Raw genomic sequence first — 23,498 nt, forward strand, 5'->3', positions numbered from 1 at the left:
TCCAAACTACAGTAAATAGTTTAATCCCCCCGTGGACTTTTCCAAAGTATTCTAAAAGAAATTACTGCACCACAGGGCTTCCCAAGCGGTAAGCTTGATTAGACCCTATGATTGCTTGTAGTGCATGAGGCAGTTTAACTGATGCCCACCTAATTGCAATATGATTTTTAGCAGTTACAATATAACCAGTGTTTACAGATCTAATACAAAGCTTACAATCCCCTGTTAGTAGCTTACAAGGAGAGATAGATTCACATACATCCAGATAATTCAGTGTGATTTAGTCGCATGATGCAATTTGCCATGCAACTTTGGACACAAAGTCGCATTACAAATCGCAGCCCATTGATTTCAATAGCACCCGTTCCAATCTATGTGACTCAAAGCTGCAGCGACTTTGATAAGGTACCTGCACCATTCTGATGCGACTTCTGGATCAAAATCGCATTCAAAGCCACACCACAGTCGCACTAAAGCTGCATCTCAAAATATATACATACATTATTCAAAATCAGTCTCATCAAAATATTCGCATAGACAAAAAGGTAAAAAGTTAAATTCTGAAAAGTTAGTTTGTTAGGTATTCAGACAGTTTGAAACAAAAGACATAAAACACTTAGCATTTCTGGCATTGGGACCAACTCTGTCTACCATACAAGAAATAATTATTAAACTTAAACTTCCTCACACGGGGCACCATCAAAATATTTATACCTCACTTAAATAATTAAAATAAGTGATTAAAACCTTTTGAGGACAGCAAAAGAGAAGTGAGATTAATCTTAGGCCAAATCTTAAAATAGAACAGAAGTAGGGAGAGAGAGAGAGAGAGAGAGAGAGAGAGAGAGAGAGAGAAAGAGAGAGAGGAAGAGAGGGAGGGAGGGAGAGAGAGAGAGAGATATTATGTCACCATGTGGGTCAGGTCATCATCTCCAGAGAAGAGCTCGCAAAGCTTTCTGTCTGACCTTTATCCTCCCCTTGCCCTACTCTACCCCCCCCCCCTTCCAGGATTCAAAATCCCTATGAAACCATTGGTTTAAAGTTGCCTAACAAATGGATTGGTTGAACCTCAAGCCTAGATATTCATTGGTTCAAAGTTCCCTCAGATCCTGATTGGTTGAATCTCAAGCCTTTTTGCCTAGCATGCCCAAATCTAAAAATCTTGGTGCCTTTAAGACTAAAGTGTGCTAAGCAATCTCCTTTGATGCTTAATTCAATTATTTCCCACATTAGCATTCACAGGACCTCTGGCGAGTGGTTCCGCATAGTCTATAGGACAATTTAAGTAATTTAATTACCACTTGAAACCTTTTACTGGTTCCCAAGACAGGAGATGAATACAGTATAAGCAGGGCCCTTAGTTCATCCTAGACAAAATATAATCAGTCCAGTAAAACATATACATCCATCTTTGCAATGTTTCCCCTGGTATAAATATGAAATTCAAAATTTCCACCACATAATGCATGTGGCCAGCGCCCATACATAGTGCAGTTATTTAAAGGACATTTTTTTCCTATGGATGGGCCGCCACTGGCGGGCACGCTCCTGCTATGGCTCTTAAAGGACATTTCTACAGTGTTGTCACATGAAAAGATATAATGAAATATTTACAAAAATGTGAGGGGTGTACTCACTTTTGTGAGATACTGTACCTTCTTTGTACAGTGGTTTTTCACAGAGCAGCTCTGATCCTCCTCTTTTCAGTTCCCTCTCAGGCGCTCCTGGCTGCTTCTCCTGCCAAATGCCCCCACAGCAAGCAGCTCGCTATGGGGCACTCGAGTCGAGCCGCAGCTTTGTGTGTCCATTTAGACACAGAGCCATGGTTTGGCCCCCCCTCTCCTCGATCTTTCTCTCGGGTGGAGGCACTGCCATCTTCGGTAAGGGACTCAGGAAGTGAAGCCTTGTGGCTTCACAGCCTGGCTCCCTACTGCACATGCGCAAGGCGCTCTGCGCGATCCCACTGGTCCCTGCTGTCTTCTAGGACCTGTATGTCTCCCATAAAACAGCGGGGGGACGGGGAAGGCGCTGGACATGGCGTAGATATCGGCGGCTACTGCGGCTATCTATGCCCAGGAGTGGGAGCAAAATACCTGTATTAGACAGGTATCTGCTCCCCCTCCCCCTGAAAGGTGTCAAATGTGACACCGGAGTGGGGGAGGATTCTGAAAAGTGGAAGTGAAATTTTTATGCTTTTGTAATACATACATTTTTTTTTTAAGGTCAAACAAGGCTTTCTTTTTGTAAATATTGTCTTGCAACAATATATATTTTTTTTTTTTGCAATCCTTAGACAATTAAATGTAATACAACTAAATAAAAGGCATTTTTCTTTTTTTCAGCAGTAAATATATGTAAAAAGGTGTAAAAATTATTAGTAAGCAAAGCAAACAAAAAAGAAAAAAGTTTAACTATTAGTTAATAAAATAGAAAATAAAAAAATCACCAGGAAAATTACAATTGAATAGAGAAGGAGAATATAGAGTTAATCAGTGCTGATTAGCGAAAACTAAAGGGTTAATAAGGGGTTCAACAGAGGAACATTTAATTAGAATCTTTTTTTTTTTTGACTTGTCAAGGTTGCTTTAAGGCCCCTTTCACATTGAGGAGTTTTTCAGGCGGTACAGCGCTAAAAATAGCGCTGCTATCGCGCCTGAAAAACTCCTTCACTGCAGACTCAATGTGAAAGCCCGAGGGCTTTCTCACTGAGGCGATGCGCTGGCGGGAGACAAAAAAATCTCCTGTCAGCAGCATCTTTGGAGCGGTGAGAGGAGCGGCATGTATACCGCTCCTTCACCGCTCCTTCCCATTGAAAACAATGGGAAACCGCGGCAATACCGCCCTCAATGCGCCTCTATAGAGGCGCATTGCGGGCGGTATTAACTCTTTATCGGCCGCTAGCGGGGGTTAATACCGCACCGCTAGCGGCTGATACCCGCGGCAATTCCGGCGGTATAGCGCCGCTATTTTTAGCGGCGTTATACCGCCACCGCAGCTCCCGCCCCAGTCTGAAAGGGGCCTTACTCCCTTCACCTGCAAATCAAAGTTCATCCCTTTGATATATAGATGCAAAACACAGAAAGTTACAATTGATACAATGTTTTAATGTAACTTTCTGTGAAGTGGTTGTTGATAAACTTTTCCAGCCTGCTTCTTTTTTTATTTATTTTGACATCTGCTGCTGAATTGTTGGGTACTGAGACAGGAAAGGGTAAAATATAGCTTAATGTGAATAACTTTTGGTGCAAATGAGCTGAAATCCAGAATATGTTGGCATCGATAGAATCTTCTATTGTGTGAAGTTTGGGGGAAATTGGTTAACATTTAAGGTCTTTTTTGTACGTTAAGCTCCCCAATAAACAAGCTTAAAGGGGTTGTAAAGGATTTTTTTCCCTAAATAGCTTCCTTTACCTTAATCCTCATTCTCTTACCTCATCCTTCGATTTTGCTTTTAAATGTCCTTATTTCTTCAAAAAAATGCTCACTTCCTGTTCTTCTGTCTGTAACTACACACCGTAATGCGAGGCTTTCTTCCTGGTGTGGAGAAAGCCTCTTGAGGGGGCAAGCAGGAGTGTCAGGACGCCCACTAATGCCGCGTACACATGATCAGTACTTGAATTTTTTTAAATTGTTGCTCTATTTTTGCTTATAGAGCAAAAAATAAAAACCGCAGAGGTGATCAAATACCACCAAAAGAAAGCTCTTTTTGTGGGAAAAAAAGGACGCCAATTTTGTTTGGGAGCCACGTCGCATGACCGCGCAATTGTCTGTTAAAGCGTCGCAGTGCCGAATCGCAAAACCTGGCCGGGTCCTTTAGCTGCCTAAAGGTCCGGGTCTTATGTGGTTAAGCTCTGTTTTAGTATTGTAAAATATAGCTTAATGTGAATAACTTTTGGTGTGATTAACCAAATCAGCTAAAAATTTCTGAATATGTTGGCATCAATAGATTCTTCTATTTTGTAAAGTTTGGGGAAAATTGGTTAAAATTTAAGGTCTTTTTTGTACGTTAAGCCACATTAATCTCCCAAAAAACAAGCTTAATGTCCCTAGTTTGCCTTATGGAACACTGAATCACATGAAATGTATAGGATAGGTTTGGAATATTGAGATCTTAGGCTGTGTAAAGTTTCAGGGCAATTGATTGAGTTTTAGGCACTTTATTGCTCGTTAAGCTACATTAAAGGGGTTGTAAAGGAAAAAATGTTTTCCCTAAATAGCTTCCTTTACCTTAGTGCAATCCTCCTTCACTTACCTCATCCTTCGATTTTGCTTTTAAATGTCCTTATTTCTTCTGAGAAATCCTCACTTCCTGTTCTTCTGTCTGTAACTCAACACCGTAATGCAAGGCTTTCTTCCTGGTGTGAAGAAAGCCTCTTGAGGGGTAAGGGGGGCGAGCAGGAGTGTCAGGACGCCCACTAACAAACAGCTCTTTTCTCTATCTGCAAAGTAGAGAGTGTCCTGACTTGCCTGCTCGCCCCCTCCCCCCTCAAGAGGCTTTCTCCACACCAGGGAGAAAGCCTCGCATTTCTCAGAAGAAATAAGGACATTTAAAAGCAAAATCAAAGGATGAGGTAAGTGAAGGAGGACTGCACTAGGGTAAAGGAAGCGATTTAGGGGGAAAAAAAATCTTTTACAACCCCTTTAAGCCATTTTCACATTAAATGTTTTAGTATATCCCAGCTTCTTGCCATAAAAGCCGTCCTTGAGGAATGGAGGTATTTGCTTGAGGAAGCAGCACACCCAATATTGATCTACACAGATCATAAAAACCTTGAGTATTTAAGGACTGACAAACTAGTGAAACCTTGCTAAGCCCGATGGGCATGTTTCTTCTCAAGGTTCCTGTTCCATATCACCTATAGACCTGGATCTAAGAATGTCAAGCCTAATGCACTGTCGCACATGTTTCAGGATCCTAAGGACTTGCCGGTATCAGACACTATCCTGCCAGCAGGAAACTTCCTGTTGCTACTGACCAATCTTGTGTCTCAGCTGAAGCAGGCATCCACAGTTATCCCTGGTCCTATCATAACTTTTAGGCTAGAGAGGGTCTTCTTTGTCCCAGAAGAGGTTTGAATGTCAGTTCTGGGATTCTTAAGAAGTAAGTTGGCAGATGATGGACTTTATAGACATAACACATATATAATAAAAAATATACATTTATTTAGAGAGAAACATACAAGATAGATCAAAACATAAATGTCATTGACCGTTCATAGAAAGGCCTAAGAACAAATATAATCACACACCACCTACAAACCAGATAAAATATAATATACTGGAGAAAAGGACACCAAGGTCACTTCCTACTAATAAATATATGCAGCTCAGCTCGACATGTTGCGCGTATTGAGAGGACATTTCTTCAGGAGCTTATTCTAGAAAGTAACAGATGAAAAAACAGGCGGAAAACGTGGTCAGTAGCACAGCCAAATTCACAAAGATTTGTCTTCAGATGGCTTTGAAAACAATCTATAGATACAGACTCTCAAAGAGTCCTTGAGTAGAGTGGTTACAGGAACCTTGCAAAAAAGAGACAGCTTAATACTGGACAATTATAGTAGAATTCATAGGATAGTTAGGGGAGATCCCGCTAATTATATATTTTCATTTGTCCAGAAAATAGTGTTCCAGGAGAGGTATCATTAAAGTTCCCCCAAAGTTCTCCGCTTGTGATGGCAGTCTCGGAGTAGCGGAGACTCCATGGGGTGCCTGTTTATATTGTCTCAGACCGAGGGGTCCAATTTACGTCACGATTCTGGAGGGCACTATGTGAGACCCTGAGGATCAAACTCTCTATGTCATCTGCATACCACCTGCAGTCTAACGGACAAACCGAACGGACTAATCAGACGTTGGAACAATACATCTGTTACATGTCATTTGTCCAGGATGACTGGGTATCTCTCCTACCATTAGCTGAGTTTGCTTATAATAATTCCTGCCATACAGCCACCAAGCAGTCTCCATTTTTCGTGGAGCGCCAGTCCAAAAAAAGTTTATGTAACAAACCGGGTAAGGCCTCTGAGATAGGGAAATGGATGAGATATGCAGTACAAATTGTATGTGGATCAGACAAGAGCTTGTCTGTTGAGGATTTTGGATAGAGATCCAGATGGTGTTAGAAAAGGTTAGATGGTTAGAACAGCTGCTTACAGAGTGTGTGACACCAGGAGAAGTGGTGTCTTGTGAGGTTCCCATGGGTGATGGCGGTGTTCTGACAAAATAGGCAACTCGGCAGAATTTCGAACCACGTCACTTCCAGTTTATTTAAAACATGATTAATTGCAGATTTCTATGAAGTAATTTCACATGATGAGGTATACGTGTTTTGACACAAGAGTGGCAACAGAATGCAGTCTGATGCACAGTATTATGAGCAGGGAGATTGTTACTTCGCTCCAACACTAACCAACAAAATGCTTATGCCGCGTACACATGATCGGAATTTCCGACAAAAAAGTTTGATGTGAGCTCTTGGTCAGAAATTCCGACCGCGTGTAGGCCCCATCTAAATTTTTCTGTCAGAATTTCCGACAGCAAAAATTTGAGAGCTGGTTCTCAAATTTTCCGACAGGAAAAGTATTTGATGAAAATTCAAATTGTCTGTTGCATACAGACAATTTGAATTTTCATCAAATACTTTTCCGCCACACAAAAAAACACGCATGCTCGAAATCAAGCATTGAACTTCATTTTTCTCAACTCCTCGTAGTGTTGTACGTCACCGCGTTCTTGACGGTCTGAAGTTTGAGACAAAATTCTGTCTGAAAAAATCCACTGTTTCCTTGTCGAAATTTTTGATCGTGCATTAGAGGTGGCGACAACTTCATCCCCATTACTGCTGTGCTGTGAAAACACCAAAATGTTCCTTTACCTGACTGCATTTGGTAGCTGCTGTTGTGGCGAAACACAAATTTGTCCATCTGCAATTACTGTGGGTTTTAATAAACTGGAAGTGCCATGGTTTGATATTCTGCCAAGTTGCCTATTTTGTCAGAACAGCAGCCCTCCAGTGTGTGTGCCCTCAGCAGACCATGATCTTATAAGTGCTGGAAAATAAATTTTAACTTGGTTTTCTATGGTTTACGTTAATATCTGTGTGTTTTTCAGCTGCTGCATTTTTGGAAAGGGCCAGGGACTTTTTTCCCGCACATTGCATTTTGTGTGTAATAGACTTCATTGTACCTTCCCCAAAAGTGTTGCGTTTTTGATGTTATTTTACTTGCATTTTGCAGAGGGAGAGGGTTTCTCCATAACAAACTGTGAATAGCCTAACAACCAATGAGTCATCAGCTGACAGCTGAATGTAAAAAAATGGATTTTGAGGAGAATCCTAACAAAAAATGACATCATCGGGGCAGCATGCTCCTCTGCTTGGGTTTGGCGATGACGGTGGGCAGCGTGGTAATGGATTTACTTTAGGGGACATTATTTTTTTTTTTATAAAGGCATTGTCAAAAACTGCTTACTGTCATTTTTTACACTACTCTTTTTTTTTTGGTGAATAAGTAGGGGTAATATGTATGTAATACTCACTCATTCACATGGGGGGCTGGGATCTGGGGCCCCCTTGTTAAAGGAAGCTTCCAGATTCCGATAAGCCCCCTGCCCGCAGACCCCCACAACCACCGGTCAGGTTTGTGGGGAAGTGACCCCTGTCCCCAAAGCACCCCCCCCCATGTTGAGGGAGGTTGCTTGTCCCCTCCCTTTCCTGACCTGCTGTGTTGCATCCTCGGATAAGGGTCTGCTATGGATTTTGTGGGGGACCCCACGCCATTTTTTTTCCTAATTTTACATTTTGCAGTGGGGTGGACCTGAAGGGCCTGGTATGCATTGGTGTGAGGGGGGGCTTCAACATTTTTCCTGAATATTATATAAATCTTATTAGAGTTGTCCCGATAGCACTTTTTTATGACCGAGAACAAATACCGATACTTTTTTTTCCAAGTACTCGCCGGTACCGATTACCAATACTTTTTTTAATGCCATGTGACAGTTTTCAAAGGGGCACTGATAGGTGGCACTGATTAAGCAGCACTGATGAGCACTGATAAGATTAGGTGGCACTGATATGCAGCACCGATGAGCTGCACTGACAGATGGTGGGCACTGACCGATGGCACTGATGTCTGGCACTGGCAGGTGGCTGGCACTGACTGGCTGGAACTGACATGTGGTTGGCACTGATGGATGGCACTGACAGATGGATGGCACTGACAGGTGGATGGCACTGACAGGTGAATGGCACTAATAGGCGGCACTTATGGGGATTGGGCACTGATGGGAAGGCACTGAAATTCCATGAGGAAGGGCTGCCTGCGACACCCATCTTGGTACTCCTTGCACTCGGCCGCATAAAAGCAGCAGCGGCTATCTTGTTACACCCAGCCCAAACTATATAGGCTGGGTGTAACAAGATATCTGCTTCTGGCTTACTGCGGCAGGGTGTGCCAAGATGGGCATTGGGATGTCCAACAGCTGACGTTGACACGGAGCGTCACTTCTGTTGTTCCGCCCGCTGACTTCCGGTTGTGCCGGGTGTTGCAAATAGTACTCGCGCAAATAAGCATTCACGCAGATGCTATGTATCGGTACTAGTATCGGTATCGGGACAACCCTAAAATATGTATGTATGTGTGTGTATATATATATATATTTTTTTTTATCTGCCTAGCATTACCTTCTTTTACATTTAGCTGTCAGCGGGGAACCCCACTGACAGCTGATTAATCATTGGTTGCTAAGGACAAGGCAGCCACCCGCAGCATAACAAACGGCTATTCACATTTGTTAAAGAGAAAAAAATGCAAAAGGCATAAAAACTGCATTCAAAAACATATCAAAATCATGTGTTCTAAAACACAAAACGCACTGCAAAACACGCCGGAAAACCACATAAACCACAACTGCATAGATATGAACCTAGCCTTAGGCTAAACAACCCCAACATTACAAAACATACAAACTAAAATTGATTTCTAATGACAGGATTTTTTGTCTACTGTTCATGTTTTTGTGGATCAGCATACTTATCCTTGGTTTTACCCCATTAGAAAAGCTATCACACTGCACTAGCAAGGTATAGCAAGGTATATCTAAGAACTTTACATTATTATTTACTCAATCTCCAATATAATATTTTCTTCCTTTACCTAGATGAAATGCTCTTTACAGCTACAGTAACAGATTTCCTTGCAATAGATGCTGTCCTTTATCGAAGTCTTGGTGAACGTCCAGCCCTACGAAGTTTTAAACATGACTCAAAATGGCTCAAAGGTAGGCTGCAATTTGTTTTCCTCAGAAGTAAAAGTAAATATGTACTGCCTTCAGACAAACAGTATAATTTTCAGAACAATTTCTGCTGTCTCAACAAATTCTTGAAAAAGTGGTAATTTGTAAAACATTAGCTTTGTACGCGTTCTGCCTAGAATTCAGTTTGATAGATGACTACAAAAAGCATTAAATAACAACAAATCATATTTTTTTTATTGTGTTTAATAAATAAACAAAAAAGTAAGTAGCTGCTCATTGTCAGAAGCATTAGTAAGTGGTGTGGGTCCATGAAGGTATCTGTATTACAAGGCCATATCTGTTCTAGCAAAAAAAAAAAAAAAAAAAAACTATCAAAAGAACAAAAGAAGAATAAGTAGTGAAAAGAGACTAAAAACAGAGGTTAAAAAAAAAGAAAAAGGAGGGTAGGGGGTTATTTATTATTTTGAGGTGAGCATTGGAATTTAAAGCTAAATTCTGAAAATTACAGGCTACAAGGGTTAAATGCTAATTAATCAGAACTAATGGGAGCTGAAACATACCTTTCCTGACACAAGCATGACAGCATATATGCATGAGTAGGCCCCGCCTAGTTCCAGGACTGGTTATACTATATAAATTAGTCACCTCCCACCAGGTAGCATCTCTTCTCCCTTTTTTTCCTTACTGCTTAGCCGGTTATGCTATTGTATTTTTTTTTTTCAGATTTTTTTTATGATTTTTACCCTCACCTTGCCGGATTCATCTGTCGTTTGTGTCACTTTGTTGCCCTGCTCACTGCTGGTATATTTATCAGATTAAAACATTTTGTATTTCCATCTGTGTTGTGGCTTGTTTGAGCGGCTGCCCTTTCCCAGGATGGCATCTTGCCTACTTCCAGGGGCCAAACCGTGCTACCCTCTCTAAGAAGGCACCCGGAGGACTTCCTGCCGGCGGGGTGGAATAAGATGGCGTCTGTGATACTTCCAGTTTGCTGGAATTGGCGGACCAGAGCTCTGTGACTCAAACAATTACCATGGGCATGTCAGTGCTGGGAGAGAGTTTTTAGCCTTTACCTGTGGCTGGTGGGTGGGGTGCAGTGGGCAGACAGGAAGTGTGGATGCACAGGGTGCCAGGTAAGTTACTGTCCCTGATGCACTTTGTGTCCAACAATTTATCTCTTGCAACAGCATTAATTATCCTTCCCTCCTGTAGTGCAAAGCCTGTCAGTGCCACAGAGGATTCTACTAAGGTATAGGTAGGAACAGCTGGTTTAATTTACAGTCATTTCCTTGCTCTTTGCTGTGGCAGAGTGGTTGTTGTTTATAGCTTCCCTTAGATTCAGTGATGAGCTCTCCGAGACCAGCAACGTAACTTAAGGTGAGGGTCAGGTAGGTACAGTATGTGTATCTATCATTTTTTTTTAAAAAGAGCACATGTGTCACGTACCTTACAGCGGAGCCCGAGAGGATGAGGGTGGCCTGTTGCACGGTTCCAGTCCAAGCACCCCTGATGGTGGATACAGGGAGTGCAGGGGCAACGAAAGGGTGCAGGTGCCTGCAGGTCAAAGGCTGAAGCTTGAAGACACATGAACTTCTGCAGAGAAGATGTAGAAACTGATCACCAGATTTGTTCAGCGGGAACCAGATTAGGATCAACTGTAGAATCAGGAACAGACGGCCATCTTTGGCTCAGGAGTTTCTATCTACGCATAAAAATACTACATGTTACTTTTTACTGACTTCATTTTGATACTCCTGATTCCTGACAAACACTTGTATGTTTACAGCATACTCTACATGGATTATTGAGGTCACTAGGGATACACCACCTGTATGCACCATGCCTGCCCTCCGTTTGGCCCCCTCCGTTTGACCACAACCATGTTACTTTCCTCTTTTACATTCCCCTATGGCAATTGAGTATCTTTGATTGTTATTATTATAACTATGTACCATCAATTGATGTATTTTTTAATTGGTCATTGTTGGTGTTAACTATGTACAAAATCATTTTATCTTAATAAAGTCTTATATTGTATTTACCATTGTCATGCTAACTGGCAGAACAGTACCCACTTCATTTAAAGCCCAGGGCTAATTTCCTGTTTTTCTCTAAACAGGAATACAGGAACAAGCTGAAGACAATCCAGCACTGACACTAGGCAGACTCTCTGTTTATATAGGGTGCCGTGCATCAGAATTAGTGGGAGTGTTTATGCGTGCACACTTGCACGTGTTCACATGGATGCGACATTGCGCATGCCCATTCTGAATCTCATTAGTCTCTGTCTAAGATTCTGCACATTAGAGTTAGCAGAATGGGGGTTAGCAGCTGCTGCATGGAGTTGAGTGCTTGCTGCGTAAGTTTTCTGACACCATGTCTAATGGGTTGCAATCTTTTCAGCCCTTATCAGCAGTAACACTCCTCCAGAAGCAAGGATTTCCCTCACCAACCTGGCCCAGGCTCAAACACTGAGAGGTCAGCTGCTCACTCTAAAGCCCGCCAGGAAAGCTGGGAACAAAGCGGATTCTGCACGGCAGGAAGATTCCCACAGAGATGACTTATGTCTGGGATGCTGTCAGACTGCACTTCCAGGGAAGATGCTGTGTTGGACATGCCTTCTGGAAGCAGCAACAGACAAGGAGGCAGAGAGGGCTGACAGAGACTCTTTGATTAGAAAAACTGTCAGAGACTCTCTTCAAAACTTGTCTACTAAACCTACAATGGAGCTATCACCAGAATCCATTTCAGAAGAAGAATCTTCAGTGGAAGACAATTTGTTACTCAGGTTTGATTTTGCCCTAGTACAACCACTGGTGAGAGAGGTCAGAGAAGCACTCATTTGGGAAGAGGTGGTACAGCCATCTAAAACTAGGAAATATTATCTACAACTGAGGAAATTAATACTCTCCTTCCCTCTAATGGGATCTCATCCATGAGGAATGGAAAAGGTGGACAGGAAGTCATCACTTTCTAATAGGTCCAGCAAAATGTACTCATTTAAGGAAGAGGAAGTGCATTCACTAGAAACACCTTCTCTAGTGGATGCAGCATTTATTAGACTGGACAGACAGGTAACCCTCTCAATGGATGACGCTGTGTCTTTCAAGGATGCTCTCGATAAAAGGATGGATGCTGATATGAGGAAAGTCTACACACCTGCTGGTAGTGCCTTGTAGACCAGTCTTAGTACTAACCTCGATAGCTAGAGCCATTAGGGCACAGGTATCAAACACAAGGCCCGCAGGCCGAATTTGGCCCTCCATGCCATTTCATGTGGCCCTCGCACCTCTCCTTCACACCCTTAGTTTCTGCTTTCAAGCAATGCATCCAGCTTCTTCCCAGCAGCAGCATAAGGAAAGGGGGTGCACTGTGATGTAAGGGAGAGTGGGGGACTCAACTTCTGATGGTGGGGTATCTCTTGACATCTAATCTTACAGATACAACCGTCCCTTTTGAGGGCAATCATAATGCTGATGCAGCCCACAATGAAATTGAGTTTGACACCCCTGCATTAGGGCATGGGCCGAGAAGGCAGAAACAGATCATGGGCTGGTGCCGAAGTCTCCTCAATAATGAGGATGCTCCTGCAAGACGTGAGATCAAGACACTGCCGGTACCCCGAGAGAAAGCAGTACTCAAGCAGGCTCAGAGATTTCAGGCCTTATAGGCTAGGCAAACACTACAGAAGAAATTGGAATTTCCCTCAAGCTACAGTGGCTTGGTTAGCCAAACCAAAGTTATCTCCTACTCAACAGCTGTTTTGCTTTGCGTTTATATATTAGGGTTCTTGCGGTAAAATCAAAGAAACTTAGACTTCTGTAGTGTATCAATGCTTTACTAAACAAAAAAAGTTGTACATACAACTGTAGGATACACAATACAACACAACTCATAGCTTCCAAAAATAATGCCTACAAATATAAACAATAAGTTAACTAAACCAGTTACTCAACTTAGGATTTAAGATGTAATGTCCTTCGTGGTTCCTTGCTCAGTCCAACTCAAAATGTCTCCAAAACGCTCCAGCTTCTGGCAGTCATGTCTTCCTCTTCATCAAAAAACAACTCCCCTTTGTCCGACCACATGTTTCTTTCAAAAGAGCCCAAGCCCATCCCACCAACTTCCTGCCTGCCCAGCTCCAAAACCTATCCAACTGGTTTATTTGCATATCAATGGGGTGGGGGGGGGGGGCTAGCCATAGCAACACACCGGCAGAAACCCTTTTTAGGGATTCCTCTGTTCAGACGTGGAGGGAAGTGGGTGCCAGGTTGCACAGGTTTCCCCAGGTCTGGACAGAGCAAATCAAAGACCCATGGGTCATGAATGTGGTTTGTTTGGGTCACCGATGTAAATTTTTGGTCAGGACCTGGGCTTGAACCTGGGACCTCTTCTGTGTCTGAAATTAACTCTTCCCATTGAGCTATCTGGGATGCTGGACAACTCCCTGTCTGATCTGCTGGATAAACCTCTGATCCATTAGACTACTCTGCTTGATGTCTTGATTGTCTTGAACCTTGAACCCCTTGCTCCTCCCATGAACTTCCTATATAAGCCTTGTCTCAGCACTTCCTCTTTGCCAGGTTATTGTGCCTTCCCTGCCAGTGTGTTGCTGTTTTTGTTCCTGCAACCTGCAACCACCCGTGTTTGACCCTTGGCCTGTTCCTGCACTATGCTACTGCCTGATCCCAATCTACAACCACCCGTGTTTGACCCTCGGCTTGTTCTTTGACTACTCTACTGCTTAATCCCAACCTGCAGCCACTCGTGATTGATCCCTTGGCTTGTTTACTGACCACGCTGCCGTTTCACCCTTGTCTGTTTATACGCTATTGTACCCTGGCTTGCTCACACCCTGGTGGGGCAAACTTGAGGACCGCGACCTGGTACTAGCTTGCAGGTAAATCCATCTCCACCATCAGGAGCTCTGGGGAATACCAGCTAGTACTTAGACTCCGCACCTCAGGGGAGCCTGTGTCATCTGGCAAAAGTAACTGCCTGTATGCCTGTCCTGCCACTGCTATAGCAATTGGTCTTCAAGCCCGACACCTGATCATGACAATTTTCTTCTTCCCCGTTAATACCATTAAACAAAAACGACCGTGTGTACGTGGCATTAGAAGTTTACATTCCAGACCCTCAGAATTTCCTAACATATACCCTGAGTAGCAAGACTGGACAGCATTGAGTTGTCCCTGGGCCAAACAGTCTTTATTTGGATATGCAATCAATGGTGATTTCTGGATGTGGATTTGAAGGCAACTACAACCAACACCAAGTGCAAACGTTATCTTTCCAGAGTGAAAATTCCAGAAGCAGAAGCGATGGATGCAGTCAAATCCTTTGGTGCTGCTGGTCTTCAGACTACTCAGAAAAATACGCAGAAATTCGGGGTTAGTAATAGCAGTGATACCAATGTGGCCTTGCATGCCATGGTTCCCGCTACTGCAGTTCCTGGCAGCAGAACCTCCAATTCCACTCCCAGGAATACCGAATCTACTACGGCAGGGACAGGTACTGCATACAAACCCAGGTAAGCTCCACTTAGTTGCCTGGAGATTGAGAGGCAAATGATGAAGGAAGCTGGATGTTGTTCATCCTCAGTGGTTGAGACTTTGTTGAGGGCAAGAGCCCTATTCTAGAGTCTGGAAAAAATTGTATCCTTCACTGAGTCTCAAAGTTTTGATCCTGTGTCGCCATCAGAGTCACAAGTATTAAACTTTCTACAAGCAGGCCTGTAAATGGGCTTGCGTGTCAACGTGCTTAGAGTGCAAATTTCAACAGTGTCTTCGCTAACAGAAATCGGGTGGTCCTCACGTCACCTCATCAGTTCCTGTTATCCTGCACTAGAATCCATACTCCGGAATGGTCATTGTTAGTCTCCTTTCCTGGTAAGCCAATCCTCAACCCTATGGAATGTTACCTTGAAGGTGGTTTTTCTTACAGCTGTGACTTCAGGAAGAAGGGTGGCGGACATTCAAGCCTTGCGGTACAAACCACCCTACTGTTGTCATTACAGAGAACCTCTTTGTAATCCCAGGAAGGAGCAGGAAAAATAGGATTTTTTAATACAGCTTAGCTGTAAAATCTTTTTCTTGGGAATAAATCACGGGACACAGAGCCTTAAATACTTAATGGGTTATGTAGTACAGGTGATTGGACACTGGTAAATCCCATAGCAATGCTAAAATTGAGGGGAGGAAGACACAGATCAGAAATAAGACTGCCATCGGGCCAGAGGATCTATACTACTGCCTGCAGTACACTACGCCCGAAGGCGTCATCCTTTTACCCTCTCACATCTATCTGGTAGAACTTAGTAAATTTATAGACCGAAGACCAAGTAGCAGCCTTACAGATCTGAGCCATGGAGGCCTGGTGATGCACTGCCCTTAAAGCACCAGTCTAGTGCGCCTTCACCTGAAAAGGAGGAATCTTCTTTTCTAAACCATAGGCCTGAATAATGACTTGCCAAATCCAACATGCAATAGTAGATTTCAATGCTGCCTGGCCCTGTAGCAGAATAAACAGACAATCAGTCTTCCGTATCTCAGTTGTAGCTTGCAGATAAACTTTTACCGCTCTTACAACATCTAGAGAGTGTAAACTCTCTTCCCCCACAGACTGCGGATCTGGAAAAAAAAGACAGTAGGACTATATCTTGATTTAGATGAAATCCTGAAACCACCTTAGGTAAGAACGTCGGGTGAGGGTCGAGGGGCAATGTGAGGTGAGGCGTGTGATGTGAGACGTTGGGGGAGGGCTCCGTCTGTTCAGAAGCTTTCGGCAGTGTGGGATGTAGCGTGATGCAGCATGAGATGTCAGCACTAGCTGCACCGTGGAGCCGCCGTGGAGTTTTGTCTCTATGAGATCTACAGCAGCGTGAGACACAGCACTAGCCCAGCGTGAGACACAGTCTTGGTGAACCGTGGAGCCGCTGAATGACCCCTTCTCCCCCTGCCGAATGGTTCTTCTCCTCTCACGGTATACCGAGGCAGAAATGGATAGTGGAGCGGCAGAGCGGTAAGAGGGGAGATAGAATCACCGTCAGCCAGGCTAACCTGAGACAGGTGCTGGTGAGGACTAGGGATGAGCTTCATGTTCGAGTCGATCTCATGTTCGACTTGAACATCGTATGTTCGACCGTTCGTCGAAATACGAATGTTATGGGCCGTTCGTGCCAAATTTGAGTGGCGTGTCACGGCCCATAATTCACTGCGGCATCGCAGTGCATTGTTGGCTGATGATTGGCCAAGCATGCACTATGACCCGCATGCTTGGCCAATCACAGCGCGCAAAAAATGGAGAGCCATAATTGGCCAAAGCCAGGGTGGCTTTGGCCAATTATGGCTCAGGGGGTTTAGTACACGCCCCACACTATATAAGGCCACCTCTGTGGCAGCCTTGTGTAATGTGTTGCGGTGGTTAAGAGAGAGAGAGTGTCATTTATTTTGAGGTAGATAGAGCAGGCAGGCAGGCGAGTCAGTTAGAGTTACAGTGTGTAGAGGATATATATGCATCCCAGGTGTTGTGTATATATATTTATACACTGTATTGAGTTTAGCTAGATCCGCCCTTCCTAATATACTGACAGGCAGGCAGGTGATTGTGCTAGCTGCAGTATTCTACTGTTGTACTGTGTCCTCTGCACAGTGTGCACCTAAAGCTACGTGAATACAATTGCTGTTGTTCTCATATTAATACCACAGGCAGTGGCTGATCAGCAAGTATTCTCACTTGGTGTACTGTGTCCTCTGCACAGTGTGCACCTAAAGCTATGTGATTACATTTGCTGGTGTTCTCATATTAATACCACAGGCAGGGATCTGCTCATATTAATACCACAGGCAGGGATCTGCAAGTATTCTCACATGGTGTACTGTGTCCGCTGCACAGTGTGCACCTAAAGCTACGTCAATAGATTTTCTGGTGTTCTTATATTAATACCACAGGCAGGGATCTGCTCATATTAATACCACAGGCAGGGATCTGCAAGTATTCTCACTTGGTGTACTGTGTCCTCTGCACAGTGTGCACCTACTGTAAAGCTATGTCAATAGATTTTTTGGTGTTCTCATATTGATACAACAGGCAGGGATCTGCTCATATTAATACCACAGGCAGAGATCTGCAAGTATTCTCACTTGGTGTACTGTGTCCTCTGCACAGTGTGTCCCTAAAGCTACATCAATAGATTTGCTGGTGTTCTCATATTAATAACACAGGCAGGGATCTGCTCATATTAATACCACAGGCAGGAATCTGCAAGTATTTTCACTTGGTGTACTGTGTCCTCTGCACAGTGTGCACGTAAAGCTACGTGAATACATTTGCTGGTGTTCTCATATTAATACCACAGGCAGAGATCTCCAAGTATTTTCACATGGTGTACTGTGTCCTCTGCACAGTGTGCACCTAAAGCTACGTGAATACAATTGCTGGTGTTCTCAGATTAATACCACAGGCAGTGATCAGCAAGTATTGTCAGTATTTGTGCAGCTACATATCCCTGCAGGCCATTAGTATGTCTAGAAGGACAACAAGGAGATGCAGAGAGTCACGAGCCGATAAAAAAGGGCAAGCAGGCTATGCGTCTAGAGGCAACATTGCTGGTCATGGACAAGGGGCATCTTCATCAGCACATGGCCATGGGACACGCTCGTCCTTTTTTTCGGCAGCTGGCCGTGTTGAGCCGCAACATGCCGAAGACTTGGTAGAGTGGATGACCAAGCCGTTCTCACCCTCCTTATCCTCTTTCACCCAGGCTCAGGGTACTTTGTCTGGCAAAGCAGCTGCCAACGCGGCCTCTTTCCTCTGCTCAATGGCATCAGTCACTCCTTCACTAGCCCCACCATGTCCTCCTTAGGAGTCCTCCGAACAGTTTGACCACAGTGTTGGGTACATGCTGCAGGAGGATGCGCAGCGTTTTGAAGGCTGAGATGATGGTACACAGCTAGAGGAAGGCAGTAACGTGAGCCCAGAGAGAGGGGGTGCCCAAGAAGGACATCAATCTGGCAGGCATGTTCCCCCAGCTGCAGCATACTGACAGGTTTTCTACAGGGATGAGGAGGGAGGGGATGATGAGGTCACTGACTCCACGTGGGTGCCTGATAGGAGAGAGGAGGCACATCTCCAACGAGGCAGGATGCCCTCCAGGGGCCAGCTTAACGGCAGCACACTGACTGCATCACAACGCAGAGCTCCGCATGTGCAGGGCGCTGCTGTCTCTCAGCGTTATTCCAAAAGTTCTTTGGTGTGGGCCTTTTTTGAGACAAGTGCATAAGATCGCACCGCTGCTATTTGCAACATACAGTACAGACCAAAAGTTTGGACACACCTTCTCATTCAAAGAGTTTTCTTTATTTTTATGACTATGAAAATTGTAGATTCACACTGAAGGCATCAAAACTATGAATTAACACATGTGGAATTATACATAACAAAAAAGTGTGAAACAACTGAAAATATATTTCATATTCTAGGTTCTTCAAACTAGCCACCTTTTGCTTTGATTACTGCTTGGCACACTCTTGGCATTCTCTTGATGAGCTTCAAGAGGTAGTCAGTCACCTGGAGCAGCACCCCATCACTTTCCTTCTTGGTCAAATAGCCCTTACACAGCCTGGAGGTGTGTTTGGGGTCATTGTCCTGTTGAAAAATAAATGATGGTCCAACTAAACGCAAACCGGATGGAATAGCATGCCGCTGCAAGATGCTGTGGTAGCCATGCTGGTTCAGTATGCCTTCAATTTTGATTAAATCCCCAACAGTGTCACCAGCAAAGCACCCCCACACCATCACACCTCCTCCTCCATGCTTCACGGTGGGAACCAGGCTTGTAGAGTCCATCCGTTCACCTTTTCTGCGTCGCACAAAGACACGGGGGTTGGAACTAAAGATCTCAAGTTTGGACTCATCAGACCAAAGCACAGATTTCTAATGTCTAATGTCCATTCCTTGTGTTCTTTAGCCCAAACAAGTCTCTTCTGCTTGTTGCCTTTCTTTAGCAGTGGTTTCCTAGCAGATATTCTACCATGAAGGCCTGATTCACTCAGTCTCCTCTTAACAGTTCTAGAGATATGTCTGCTGCAAAAGGTGGCTACTTTGAAGAACCTAGAATATGAAATATATTTTCAGTTGTTTCACACTTTTTTGTTATGTATAATTCCACATGTGTTAATTCATAGTTTTGATGCCTTCAGTGTGAATTTACAATTTTCATAGTCATGAAAATAAAGAAAACTCCTTGAATGAGAAGGTGTGTCCAAACTTTTGGTCTGTACTGTATGTCGCAAGCGTATCTCGCGTGGTCAAAACATCACCCGCTTGGGCACCACATGCTTGACCAGACATATGTCGACCTGCGATGCAGTTCGTTGGCAAGTGTACCTCAAAGGCCGAGTACTCACGAGCATACATGTCCGATGAAACCGGTCCGCGGACCGTTTTCATCGGACATGTCTGCCCGGGGGGCTTCCCGGGGACTTCTGTTCGATGGCTGTACACACCATCGAACAGAGGTCCGCGCGTAAACAATATGCGGGGCGTGTCCGCGGTGTCGCCGCGACAATGACGCGGCGACGTGGGCGGCCTGCCTTTAAAATGCTTCCACGCATGCGTCAAAGTCATTCGACGCATGCGAGGGATGGCGGGCGGCAGGACATGTACGGTAGGTCTGTACAGACGACCGTACATGTCCGGGCGGACAGGTTTCCAGCGGACTGTTTTAAAGCAAGTCCAGGAAACAGTTGTCCGCTGGAAACCTGTCCGATCCGCCCGAAAATGGTCCGCTCGGGCCTACACATGGCCAAACATGTCTGCTGAAACTGGTCTGCGGACCAGTTTCAGCAGACATGTTTGGTCGTGAGTACAGGGCCAAAGACCCACACCAGAGAACAAAGCGGACCTCTCCTTGCTCCTCATCAGCTGGGATCTCCAACCCCACTATACCCTCAGTCCTTTCTGAAGCCTGCACTGATAGGACTGAAGGTGTAGAATTAGGTGTGTCACAGCCAAGTACTTGCGGGCAATCTACTATCGGTACACCAACGTCAGATTGTACCAGGCAAATTTCCCTGCCCCAGCCAAAAGAAGTTCTCTCCCAGCCATCCACATGCCCAGTGGTTGAATGCTAGCTTAGCTAAATTGCTAGCACTTCATTGCTGCCTTTTCAGTTGGTAGATTCTGCCCCCTTCCGTGAGTTTGTGGAATGTGTGGTACCTCAGTGGCAAGTTCCCAAACGCCACTTTTTCTCACGGAAGGTGATTCCGGCTCTCTACTAGCATGTGGAAGGCAATGTCCATGCCTCGCTGGACAGGGCGGTCAGTGGTAAGGTGCATATTACCACTGACTCATGGTCCAGCAGGCATTGACAGGGACGTTACCTATTTTTTACAGCGCATTGAGTGACTCTGCTGGCAGCTGAGAAGGATGCAGGACAAGGTACAGTAGTTTTGGAGGTTGTTCCGCCACCACGCCTCCAAAATGCTACTACTGGTTGTGACAAAACTCTCTACTCCAACCCCTCCTCTTCTTCTTCCTCCATGGCCTCTTCCTGTGCTGATGTGTCCTCTGAACCAGCGGTGCTCCAAAGGCATTAAAGGGGCTACGTAGACAAAGAGATGCCATGCGGTGCTTGAGCTGGTGTGCTTGGGGGACAGGAGCCACACTGGGGCAGAGGTTCCGTCAGCTCTGCAGGGGCAGGCACAGAGGTAGTTGACGCCTCACCAGCTTAAGCCAGGAATGGTGGTTTGCGACAATGGCACCAACCTCCTCTCCGCCCTGCGACAGGGACAACTGACCCATGTGCCCTGTTTTGCTCATGTCCTTAACTTGGTGGTGCAGTGGTTCTTGGGCAGGTACCCAGGCTTACAGGATGTCCTGAAGCAGGCCAGGAAACTGTGTGCATTTCCGATGGTCATATAATGCCAGTGCTTGGCTGGCAGACCTCCAAAAGGAATACAACTTGCCCAAGAACCGCCTAATCTGTGACATGCCCACCAAGTGGAACTCTATGTTGGCCATGCTGCAGCAGCTGCACACACAGCAGAGATAGGGCCATCAATGAGTATCTGTGCCAATACGGCAGCAGGACAGGGTCAGGGGAGCTTGGTTTTTTTCCCCACGCCAGTGGGCCATGATCAAGGATGCATGCAATGTCCTGTCACCATTTGAGGAGGCCACGAGGATGGTGAGCAGTGACAGTGCATGCATCAGTGACACTGTCCCACTTATCCACCTGTTGAAGCACACACTGCGTGGAATAATGGACAGGGCCCTTGAGGCAGAACAGAGGGAGAAAGATGAGGACTTCCTTACCTCTCAAGGCCCCCTTTATCCAGACAGTGTTCTGCTTGCCCACCTATCACACAGGAAGAGGACGAGGAGGAGGAGGATTGTGTCAGCATGGAGGTGGAGCCTAGCACTCTGCATCAGCAGCAGTCTTCAAGGGATCAATTACAGTCCCAAGAAACCCATAGACTTGTATGTGGCTGGGACGAGGTGGCTGCGGATCCTGTCATCCTCAGTGACCCAGAGCACTCCACACCGAATGCCTCAGTAAACCTACGCTGTATGGCCTCCCTGATCCTGTAAAGCCTGTGGAAGGATCCTTGTATTCTTGCTATCAAGGAGAGGGATCATTACTGGCTGGCAACCCTCCTTGATTCACGTTACAAGGGTAAGGTTGAGGACCTTATCTTGTTGGCGCAGAGGGAGCAGAAGATTAAACATCTTCGGGAGGACTTGCAGAAAGGTCTGTGCAACGCATTCCCAGAGACTGGGAGGTTACAAAATCCTGGTCCTGGACAACGTGTTGCTGAGGCTTTGGTCAGTCACAGAAGGAGCGGTGGAGAAGTTGGCCATCTGACCGATGCGTTCAGACAATTTTTTTGTCCGCAGCCCCAAGGTATGACCGGTTCCAGCAACCATCGCCAGGGTCTGTTTTACATGGTGCCGGAATACCTAGGGGCAAGATCAGACTTAGACACCTTTCCCACTGAAAATCCTCTGGCTTACTGGGTCTTGAGGATGGATCACTGGCCAGAGCTTGCACAGTATGCAATTGAGCTACTGGCCTGTCCTGCATCAAGCGTTCTTTCGGAACGCACATTCCGTGCTGCTGGAGGCTTTGTAACTGATCATAGGGTGCGCCTCTCCACCGACTCAGTCGATCGACTGACCTTCATAAAAATGAATCAGGCTTGGATCACCACCAGCTACCAAGCACCTGATGCTGATGTAACCGAATATTTTTTTTTGGAAATGTCAGATCCCTTCAATACTGCCTATGCTGATGCTGAGTGACTATCCTGTTATGCTGAGTGACTATCCTTTTCCTCCTCAATGATGATGCTGATAGCTTGTAAAAACATTTTTGATTCTGGGCACTGCCACCAGTGGCTAAGGCCCAATTTTTCTGCCCCTGTATAACAGGGGGCGTGTAATTACAATTTTTGATGCAATACTTTGTAGCAGGGCTCATTCCTGCACTCCAACTAGAGTATCTGTGAGGGGTTGCAGTGTTGTGGCACCAGCACCAGTGCCTAAGGCCCAATTTTTCTGCCCCTGTTTAACAGGGGCATGTAATTACAATTTTTGATGCAATACTTTGAAGCAGGGCTCATTAGTGTGCTCCAACTAGAGTATCTGTGAGGGGTTGCAGTGTTGTGGCACCAGAACCAGTGCCTAAGGTCCAATTTTTCTGCCCCTGTTTAACAGGGGCATGTAATTACAATTCTTGATCTAATATTTCACAGCAGGGCCCATTCCTGTGCCCACCAAGAGTAACTGTGAGGACTTACAGAGTTGTGGCACCACCACCAACAAAGGTCCAATTTTTCTGCCCCTGTTCAACAGGGGCATGTAATTACAATTCTTGATCTAATATTTCACAGCAGGGCCCATTCCTGCGCCCACCAAGAGTAACTGTGAGGACTTACAGTGTTGTGGCACCAGCACCAGCACCAAAGGCACAATTTTTCTACCACTGTTCAACAATGGCATGCAATTACAATTCTTGATATAATAGTTCACAACAGGGCGTTCCAGCGCCCACCAAGACTAACTGTGAGGGCTTACAGTGTTGTGGCAACACCAACACCTAGGGCCCAAATTTCTGCAGAGTATATACGGCAGGCCCCTACTTTCAAACATCCAACTTACAAACGACTCTAATGCCGCGTACACGCGGTCGATTTTTGTGATGAAAAAAAGCGTCATTTTTAAAAACGTCATTTAAAATG

General features: G+C 45.0%; 1 protein-coding gene across 1 annotated transcript in view; it reads left to right on the forward strand.

Annotated features, from left to right (window-relative positions):
• Positions 1-23,498, forward strand: part of SEMA6B (semaphorin 6B) — a 1,705,299-nt gene that overhangs the window by 1,064,100 nt on the left and 617,701 nt on the right. Inside the window, exon 8 of the mRNA XM_040341109.1 lies at positions 9,160-9,279. Within this exon, the coding sequence (XP_040197043.1) occupies positions 9,160-9,279 (120 nt within the window). The remainder of the gene's footprint in view (positions 1-9,159; positions 9,280-23,498) is intronic.

This window comes from Rana temporaria, chromosome 1, assembly GCF_905171775.1.
Source record: "Rana temporaria chromosome 1, aRanTem1.1, whole genome shotgun sequence".
In the NCBI taxonomy this organism is placed as follows: domain Eukaryota; kingdom Metazoa; phylum Chordata; class Amphibia; order Anura; family Ranidae; genus Rana; species Rana temporaria.